Source organism: Saccostrea cucullata, unplaced genomic scaffold, assembly GCF_032062105.1.
Source record: "Saccostrea cucullata isolate Sc308-1 unplaced genomic scaffold, CSIRO_AGI_Scuc_v1 ctg6723, whole genome shotgun sequence".
NCBI classification, from domain to species: Eukaryota; Metazoa; Mollusca; class Bivalvia; order Ostreida; family Ostreidae; genus Saccostrea; species Saccostrea cuccullata.
The window spans coordinates 1-10,937 of record NW_026928624.1 but is presented as its reverse complement, the minus strand read 5'-3'; the positions used below and the strand labels follow the sequence as shown (position 1 = coordinate 10,937).

General features: G+C 34.9%; 1 protein-coding gene across 1 annotated transcript; it reads left to right on the top strand.

Annotated features, from left to right (window-relative positions):
* Positions 1–8,612: 8,612 nt before the first annotated feature.
* Positions 8,613–9,353, top strand: LOC134278225 (uncharacterized). Its single transcript, XM_062760543.1, has one exon. The coding sequence runs from the start codon at positions 8,613–8,615 to the stop codon at positions 9,351–9,353; it is 741 nt and encodes a 246-aa protein (XP_062616527.1).
* The last annotated feature ends 1,584 nt before the right edge of the window (positions 9,354–10,937 follow it).

Genomic DNA, 10,937 nt, shown 5'->3' with positions numbered 1-10,937 from the left:
ACGCCCTGTCCCTTCCTCAGGACAAAGAAAAGAGTTAAAAAGTCATAAGAACAAAGGAAAAAGCGAAACAAAAAACAACTAGCACTACTACTAAACTACTAAACACTATATATTTACATACTTAGTTACATGTTGATTTGGAAATTTTTAAGAACACTATTAAAGAAAGAATCCGGACCGCTATGAAATGCGTCCGGTCTATCGGGTATACTCGGGTGAAGTGCGATTTACATAATTGAACGAATTAATTATGCTAATTAATTACGACAATCAGTAAATCGTACATTGTTTCATTCTCTCAAAATGGCGTAACTATACTTGATAAAGAATAACCAAAGAAAAATAAAAGAAAAATAATATAGAAGGGGCATTTTAACATATGAATTATGATCTATTATAAATTTTAATTTGAAATGTTTTAGGACTGATTATCGGTAAAAAATAATTAATAATTAATTAACAAAGGCGTAAGCAATACATAGTTATGTGGGTTGTTCGAGAGTTGGTGACGCAAATCAACTGTGGAGTTTACACTAAATTGAGAGAATAATCTTGTTTGGTATCATCAGGAATCGGGTCTAGTTTACGTTCATTCTGGTGAAGTCATTCAGTTTGTTAATACCATTGGGGCGGAATGACTTCAATGTGTGCATCCAGAACTTTTCTTTGCTTTTTCTCTGAGCGTCTGTCCATCTTGGGTTATGATCAATCACCACTACTGTCATGTCCTCCCATTTGTGACCCTCAAGGTTGAAATGTTCCCCAACGGGTTCATTGAGTTTTTTGGTCCTAATGGTCGAACGGTGGTTATTGACTCTCCTGCGGAGATCTCCTGTTTCACCAATATACTGTTTGGAGCAAACTTTGCAACTGATGAGATAAATGCAGTTGTCAGTATGACAGGACAAACTTCCTAGTATTTTGTAGCTGCGGCCTGTAACAGGGCTGTTAAAACTGTCTGTGTCAGTGCTGTGCTTACAAAGAAGACATCTTCTGTCAGAGCAAGTCTTAAAGCCCCCGTTAGGTAATGGGTTGTCCAGTCTGGTTCTTACTACCATGTCCTTTAGGTTCCTAGGGCGTCTGTATGCAGCCAATGGGGGTTCCTTAAAGACCTCTGCCATTCGTTTGTTTGAATGGAGAATTGGTAGGTTCTTTTGAAGGATACCGCTTAGGTTCTTAAGGACGGGATGGTATGTGGTTACCAGAGGGACCCTACCGCTATTTTCTTTCTCTTTGTAGCGTAATAGGTTTTGCCTGTCATGTCCCGCCATCTCATCAATAGCTGTTTGTACGTTGCGGGCATTGTAGCCTCTTTTGCATAGGTGGGACTTAAGAAGACCACTTTGCTCCTGATATAAGCCAGGGGACGAACAGATGCGTCGAATTCTGGTGGCTAGACCCTTAGGCACTCCCTTAAAAGTGTGTGGGGGATGACAGCTAGTGGGCATAAGATATAGGTGGGAATCTGTGGGTTTGGTGTGGAGACTGAATTCGATTTCACCATCAATCAGGGTGGATGTGGTATCTAGAAATACGTTTTTCGAATTAGATACGTCTACTGTAAATTTGATCGACTGATGAAAGGTGTTGGCAAACGTAATGAATGCCTCGAGGCTCTCGCGACATTCCACCCACTTCATCTCTATATCGTCAATGAAACGCAACCAGCTATGGGGCCTAAATGGTGCTTGAAGTAACAAGTTGCGTTCCAGTCTGCCCATGAAGACATTGGCATAAGACGGTGCCATTTTCGTACCCATAGCAGTGCCATTAACCTGCAGGTAATGTTCTCCATTAAACATGAAGTTGTTGAACTTGAGAACGTGTTCAAGGAGCTTGGCAAGGGACTCGGTAGAAGGAATTTGTATGGACCTACTATCCCAGACTTCTCTACAAGCTTCGATACCCTCATCGTGCGGAATATTGGTGTACAAAGATGTGACGTCCATAGTCACGAGGAGGGTATGATCTGGGAGGCCAGTAGAGGGCGTCTTGTTAATGTAGTCCGTGGTGTCCTTGAGATAGGATGGCAAATTCTCTACGTGTGGACGGAGATGTAAATCAATGAATATATATATATATATATATATATTATTTTTTTGCGTCTTTTCTTTTTTCTACGTATAACAAAGGTCACTGTTTTTTTTAGTATTATTATTCATTATTATTAAAGGATTTTAACAGGAATATTTCTTCATTTAAACTATGTTCAAGTGTGATGTAAAGACTCGTTGTAAATAAAGAATGTGAAATCTGCAAGATAGTTTAATTTGTGACATGACCCGGCGAGTTTTCCTTTGAAGTCAAGCATACTGTAACTGCGATACAGAACACTTTTTGTGGGCGTTTCTTATGCAAATGAGCAGAAACTGTACTGTATCTGCAGAATATCAACGATACAATACGGTTTATTTTTAGCTATGACGGAAAGCTGTATCTGTATATACAGACACAAAATCGTTCAATTAGCATGATACATGTAGCACTGTTAGTATTTTAAAATACTCAAAATTTGAGGTGAATTTAAAATAAAATTTTACAACGTAAATTTATTAGTGTCGGAATAAAAATTTAAGAAAAGAGGGGAGTGGGACACTTCACAAATGACTACTTTGAACACCCCCCCCCCCCAAAAAAAAGAAATCGTATTTCGTGGGGTTAGATTTTATTTTATATCCAACCAAGAGTCTATATGCGTGATATCGTTACTTGTTGATAAATTAAATAGCGTATGTATACAAGTTTACCAAATATCATTTACAAAAGCGAAAAAGAAAAAAAAGATCAAGGAGGGTGGGATGGGGGCACCAGTGATTACTCGGATCCCCTTTGGTTACACTACATTTTATTAAAAACATGAAGTAAATATGGATGGACCCCCTTCCTTTCTTCTGTTTATTTCAGTTTTGTATATGACGACAGGAGGAGGACATTGTCGGACATTTCTCTCAGATTACGTTCTCCCCGAAGCATTTTTGTTTCAAAAATATTCCTGCACGATAATTCTTGTATATTGTTTTGGATTAATTAATTCGAGGCTTAAATTAAAAAAAATGCCAGCAAGAGCTGAATAGAGAAAAAAGCACTAAGTAATAAAATCTAAATTTAATTTTTTTGGAAAACAAATTATATTATGCATCCCCTAAATATTTTTTTTAAATGATAAATACCTGCACGTCCACCTCAATCGGCATTTCAGTTGCGAATGCTTAAAATGGGATACTAAATCAGCTTTCTGCAAAATCATCTGATTGGTTGAGTGATATGTACCCAAATACGCATGTAAATTAGTGAGGTCATAAGAAAGGTCATGTCACAAGTCATTTAGAATACTCGTTTCCTACTGTATCAGAGATACAGGGCAGTGCCCGGCTCGAGCTATCGCTCTCGCCTCAAGCCCCGCCCTGTATCTCTGATACAGTAGAAAACTCGTACTCTAAATAATACTTATTGATACACATGTACTTATACAGAATTTATTGTACTATATATATTTAAATAAATAAATGACAAAAAGCAACGTATTGAACTCAAAACAACAAAAATTGTAAAAATATTTCGTAGCACAATGGCATTAAAAATGTTGTGACAAGTGAATGTATTTCTTAGGCAGATGAATGGAAGGTTGTTGTGTGTTCCTCTTCCTGATTGGCGGGCAATTTTTTCATTCATGTCCAGTTCCCTTAATCAAATCGATATTGTCGACATCGCAATGTAAACAATGTTGATACGATATCGTGTATACATCGTCTACATCATTATTGTTTCTAAATGACGACACTGTCGACGTCGACATCGCAGTGTTGACAATGTTCATACGACATCGTGTTTACATCGTCTACATTGCTATTGTCTCTACATGACGACAACGTTGAGATAGCAATGTAAACAATGTTGATACGATATCGCGTTTACATCGTCTACATCATTAATGTGTCTACATGAGGACATTGTCGACGTCGACATCGCAATGTTGACAATGTTGATACGATATCGCGTTTACATCGTCGACATTGCTATTATTTCTACATATTTACATTTTACTGTATTTTCCTACTAAGCCAACTGTGAAATTAATTTGAAAACCATTTTCGTGCATACTCACACGTAGAAATATACAGGGAGTAACGTGTGTTAACGTGACGTCACAATAAAACTGCAGCGACGTTAGTTTTAAAAATGCAATGAAATAGGAAAGCAAGGGATTCAAATGTTGAGTATATTTAAGTTGCTTTTTAACAGTCATGTAAAATGTAAATATAAGGAATGTTTTAAGTTTAGTGAGAGTTATTGGTGTGTGAATCAGAAAGACTTGCACATTGGCATATTTTTCATGAAGCGTTAGCATTGCGATGTCGACGATGTGAACGATGTAAACAAGAAATAAGAAAGGCAATGTAGACACGACGTCAATTCGATATCGATCAACATTGCGATGTCGACGATGTGAACGATGTAAACAGAGTAAAAGGAAGACAATGTTGACACGTCGTAGACTTGATATTAACCAACATTGCGATGTCGATGATGTAAACAAGAAAAAAAGAAAGGTAATGTTGACTCGATGTCGACTCGATATCGACCAACATTGCGATGTCGGCGATGTGAACGATGTAAACAAGAAAAATAAGTAGGGTAATGTTGACACGACGTCGACTCGATATCAACCAACATTGCAATGTCGACGATGTGAACGATGTTAACAAGAAAATAGATGGTCAATGTAGACACGACGTCGACTCGATATCGATCAACATTGCGATGTCGACGATGTGAACGATGTAAACAACAGAAAAGGGGAAGGCAATGTTAACAAGACGATGCCATTATATTGTTAAACAATGTAATATGTAGAGAGATAAACACATATATTAATATCATGTTGAATAGGTTATGATATTAGGAGGAGTGGTATTTTTACAGCGATGTCGACACTATCGAAAAAAAAACATCGTGCACTGGACATACCTCAATTTTTTTTTCAAAAATATATTATTAAAAGTTTCGATTGCAATGCTGTAATGATACATAAAATTGTATCAATAGTGGTTGAACACGTAGATATTTGTTTGTTTCCTTTAGCGTTAAGACTGCTCTTCATTTGTGACGCGTAATGATGTAATTCTGTAAATAAGCGGTGATTTAGTTTTAGCTGTTGAAAAAATCAACTAGTAATGCAATAATTAATGTTAGTTAGAGTTAAACACTTAATGATATGTGTATCGATCATTAAGCGGCGTTATATCATTAGCGGTAAACAGGGTTTTTTCCCACCATAACCCTTACTACATTTAATAAAAATATTGATCGATAGCTTTGTTTGCTCCCATTTTTTTTGTTACAATAAAGTGAAATAAAATAAGAGTAAAGTAGTATTTCATGAATAAAATTTAGTACTGAAAGAAGTTGGCCTCAAACCCAATTCAATTCAATAGTTTATTCTCTTAAACTGCACAACAGTATAGAGAAAATACAAACATAAATTATGTACAATACAATACAATACAGCATGCGTGAGAAAAATAAAATAAACGATGAAAAATGACAGTGTCATAAATCAAGCAACCAACTCTCTCAATAATAGACCCAATAGATTTACATAGTATAACTAGTTGAATTTTATTGTTTTAGATTAAATAATGTTCGGACTCAAAACTTTAGTATTTGTATAGTATACATTAACCTGGAGGGCTAACTCTCTTATTAACTATAGTAATGAATTTACAAAGGTTATTGATAACGGATACTTTTTTACATGAAAATAAATTTGAAAACTTGAAAGCACTTGGTCGAGTTGTACCGGGTATATGTTGACGGGATTAACAGTTTTCTACTATCATTTAGAGCTGGACACGACATAATATAATGGAATTCGTCTCCAATATCATTATTACATAAAGTACATAGTCTTTGGTTTGAGGGTATATTACTCCATCGGCCTGTTTCTATGGGTAATTTATGATTACTGGTTCTAAATCTTGCTAATGTAATTATAGTATTAGTTGACACATCGATATTTAAATACTGCCTGGATGTAAAATTACTGTTAGTGAACAATTCATAAATTTTGCCTTTACTCGATGCATCACAATTTGAATTCCAATTTTGTACGAATTGATCAATAAGTGTTTGCTTAATTATATTTAACGATCATTTTTCAATTTCTACATTTTGAGACATCCAGATATAATTCAAACCACATTCTTGTAAAATATTTTGTATATATTCAATCCATTTAGAACTACAATTAACATTGTTGTACATTGATGTACTGTATAAAAAATTATATAAAATGTGACATAATTTTGTTTCTTTACATTTCAACAGTTTTACCCAAAATTTTATCATTCTCATTTTAATATTAACACTCAGTGGATATCTACCAAGCTCGCCATAAACCATATAGTTTGGAGTAGATGTCTTAAGATGAAGTATAAGTTTACAAAATTTTAATTGAAGTTTCTCAATAATGTTTACATTTTCAAATCCCTATATCTCGCAACAATAAAGAAGGATAGGTATAACCATTTTATCAAACATATCAATTTGACAATCAATGGACAAATTCAATTCTCGTGCTTTTTTTTTTATTATGGCGTACATAACTCTGGTTGCTCTTTGCACAGTATATTTTCTTGTACTATAAAATGATCCAGTTCTTGAAAAAAAAAACACTCCTAAATATTTAAATTCTTTTACAATTTCAATCTCATTATTATTGTAAGTAAATACTACATTAGAAGATTGCCTGCCCTTACCAAAAATTAAAATTTTTGTTTTATCAACATTCACATTTAATTTCCATTTTTCACAATATTTTTGAAAGCAATTGAGTTGATATTGAAGATCTTCCTTAGTTTCAGACATCAATACAGTATCATCTACATAGAGCATGATCATAATTCTTAAGTATACATCTAACTTTTGTTCAATTTCTTAAGACAAATTTTTTAATCCAATAACATTTTTTTCTATTAAGAATTCTTCTAAGTCATTTAGATACAAAGCAAAGAGAAAAGGAGACAAATTTTCACCCTGGCCAACTCCATTTCGACAAGGAAAATATTCAGAAAAATCATTGTTATGAGGTATTCTAGACTTACAATCATTATACATATTAAAAATAACTTATAAGGATTTTCCCGTTATATGGTATTTAACAAGCTTTTTCCACAATCCTACTCGCCATACTTTATCAAATGCAGCTTTAAAATCAATAAAGGCACAATATAATTTCTTTTTCTTAAATAATGTCAGTTCTATCAATGAATGAAGAACAAACATGTTATCAATGGTAGAATAATTTGCCCTAAAGCCGCTCTGATTTTCCTTAATAAGGTCAATATTATCTGCATATGTGGTCATTCTTCTACACAATACAGATGTAAAAACTTTTCCAAGACAACTTAACAACGTTATAGGACGCTAGTTTTGTGGATCGCTATAACTACCTTTTTTCTTATAGATTGTTTTTATATTTCCAGCTAACCAAGCCTCTGGGACAATACCTGTATCAAATACTAGATTAAACAATTTTACATACAGTGACACCATAACGTTAATAGATGACTTAATGTACTCATTTAAAACAGTATCAGGTCCTGGGGATTTATTGTTTTTAATTGTCTTCACCACATTCAGAATTTCATCTGGGGTAATTGGGTCATTAATAAAGGAACTATCAGCAAACGATTCCACAATATAATTGTCTAGTTGTCATCTGAACCTTCTGATTCGTGTTCATTTTCATTAACATTCTTAAAATAATTTTAAAAATCTACAATATTTATGTTGTGGTGTTCTTTAGGTCCTTTACCATTTACAATATTCCAATATTCTTTTGGTTTGAACTTCTTAGTTTTTAAATATTACGTTGTAATTTAGCTCTATAATCTTTGTATGCTTTATTTAGAGTGGATTTATATTTTCTTTCGGCGTCTTGTAATTGCTGTTTGAAAATATTAGATCCATATAATTCGTATCTGCGTTTAGTTTTTCTACAAAATTTCCTTGCCTTGTAACAATCATCGTTAAACCATTGTTTAGTTCTTTTGTTTCTATTTGTATCAAAAGTGCGTGGTAAAAATGTATTGCGCATGCGTGAGGAAGGGAGGCAGCTTTAAAATCGCAGAGAAAATTTTCTCGAATTTAATACAATATACATCGTGGTTTGTATATAAGATCACCTGGATTTGTTGTTCAAATGTGTAGTTATGTGTGTGGAAACCTATCTGAGACATAGCACTGAGTAATGCCTAGGAAAGGGAACAGGAAAAATCAAACAGTAAACACGAGCGGTGAAAGAAAACAGAAAGTCCATATGAGTAGTACTCAATCATTGCTTGTTCCTAGTATCCATGATATGGAGAGTCAATTGAGTAACAGTAATAGTAGTATCAGCCTTAGTGCACCAACGGCAGTTGCATCTACACCAACTGCAAACTTTCAAAACAACTGTCAAGGAAATAATTTTCAAGGAAATCAGTTCGTCCCCTATGGGCCCCCGGGACCACAGAGCCAATTTGCTGGGTACTTATCCCCTATACCACCAGTACCAAACCCCCCCACAACACCAATATCAGCACGTTGATATTCTTGAGACTTTGAAAGTCATGTCGAATCGATTAGAACAAGTATCTACTAAACTAAACAAATTAGATCATATTGAAAGGAGACTCAATGAACTGAAAACAGATGTCAACACAGAGTTAAAAGAAATGAAGGGCAAGGTCAACGGGGTGGAAGAGTGTGTGACACATATTAGTAAACAGTATGATGACCAAACGAGGGAAGTCAAAGAAATGAAGAAATCTGTTAGTAACATAAGGATCGAAAATGAGATGATCTTGAATGAATTAGAAATGGTGAGGAATAAATTCGAGGATTTGAACGAACGCCACTTAGATCTACAAACCAGATCGATGAGAGACAACCTCGTATTTAGTGGTATACCGGAGACTGAAGAGGAAAATACAGAAGAAGTACTGAAAGAGTTCATACGTGCAGAAATGAATATCACAGAAGTTCCACAGTTCCAGGGTACACCGAATGGGGAAAGACTACCGGATAAACACAAACCAATCGTCGCAAAGTTCGTGCTGCATAAAGAAAGAGAAATAGTGAGAAAGGCCGCCCCATCAAGCCTAGAGGGAAAGGGATTTGGCGTTAACGAGCAATTTCCTAGAGAAATTAACGAGCGCAGGAAAGTTGTATATCCCCACTACAAAAAAGCAAAACAACAAGGGAAGAAGGCTGTGATGATCGCGGACAAACTTATCATAGATAGCAAACGATTCTTTCCACCAACTGGTAAATTCGTGGCTGATCCAGGCTCCAATCAAGTTCCGATGTAGGTAAACCACGGAGAGCAACAACAAATAATTATTAATGAAAACTAGAGCAAAGCTCGTTGCAAAGCAACGAGTAGGTCTTCCGTCCTGTTTTGACCGGAAGTGACGTCAACAAAAGAAAACAATGAGCTCAGTCGTCTCCAGTCACTTTATAATTTCAATTTTGCATCAAAACCTTTAAAAATAAGCTATTTTCTGCTACTTCCGGTTTGACCGGAAGTGACGTCGCCGGACGCATTTTGATGACTTCAATAGATTAAGCTTGACAGTTTGAACAACTTTGCTTCTTGGACATATTACAAATTCTCAATACTTTTTGAGATATCTGGAAAAAACTTTTGGCCCCTCTAGATCCTTTAATTTAGGGGTCAGCCCTTTTTCCGAGATATCATTTGAAAGATCTTCTAATTCTGCACAAATTTTGTTCTATATGTCTTAACAAAATATTTTTAGTTTAGAAGATAAAAAGCAAAATATTAATAATTTTTAGCTCTTTTAAGCATTCTAATTTTTGACCCCTATATAGCGCCATTTTGAATAGAGAAATCGAAAAACAAAAACCGATATGCACAACTTCAATCCTTTTGTTATCTAAAATCAGTAGAATTTCTGCTCCAGCTTTAGCCGTCTCTGAGCCTTTGTCTGGAAATGAAAGCCTATAAATTTTCGTTTAAAGGAAAATAACTCGAAACCGGAAGTGACTTTTTGAAATTTTCAACAGCATTCTGATAGAGTTTAGTAACTTCTAGTATCTCTGAAAATTTGAGCGAAATCAGTTGAGAAATGAGTGAGATATGAGGCTTCAAAGTTGGCGTCAGGAAGTAGAAGGAAAAAAAAGAACTAGAGCCAGCTCGTTGCAAAGCAACGAGTAGGTCTTCCGTCCTGTTTGACCTAACAACTTTCATTTGCAAAAAAAGAGTAATGAAGTCGAAAAATGGTTTAATCCTCCAAATCTATGTTCATTTTTGCAAAATCACGCCATTTTTGGCAATTTCCGGTTCTACGGAGAGTACTGTCAACGGACGGAAAATTAATATTTTAGCTTCCAGTGACATATGATATCCAAAACCTGTCAAGAACAACAAAAATATGCTATTTTTGACTACTTCCGGTTTGACCGGAAGTGACGTACCCGGACGTATTTTGACAACCTCATTAAATACAGCTTGACATTTTGAACAACTTTGCTTATTTGACGTATTATAAATTCTCAATACTTTTTGAGATATTAAACAAAAACTTTCAAGGGCCCTAGATCCCTAATTTTAGGGGCCAGCCCCTTTTTAATGATATCAAATGAAAGCGCTCGTAATTATGCACAACTTTAATTCAACATGTCTTAACAAAATATTTTTAGTTTTCAAGATAAAAAGAAAAATATCTGTAAATTTTCACTCTTTTAGGCGTTCTAATTTTTGACCCCTATAAAGCGCCATTTTGAATGCAGAAATCGAAAAACAAAAACCGATGTGCACAACTTCAATCCTTCTGTTATCTAAAACAAGTAAAATTTCTGCTCCAGCTTTTGTGGTCTCTGAGCCTTTATCCGGAAACGAAAGCCTATGATTTTTCGTTTAAAGGGGAATA

Bases quoted from the DNA above. Each gene is read 5' to 3' on its own strand.
- LOC134278225 (XM_062760543.1), top strand. From the start codon at position 8,613: ATGTCGAATCGATTAGAACAAGTATCTACTAAACTAAACAAATTAGAT.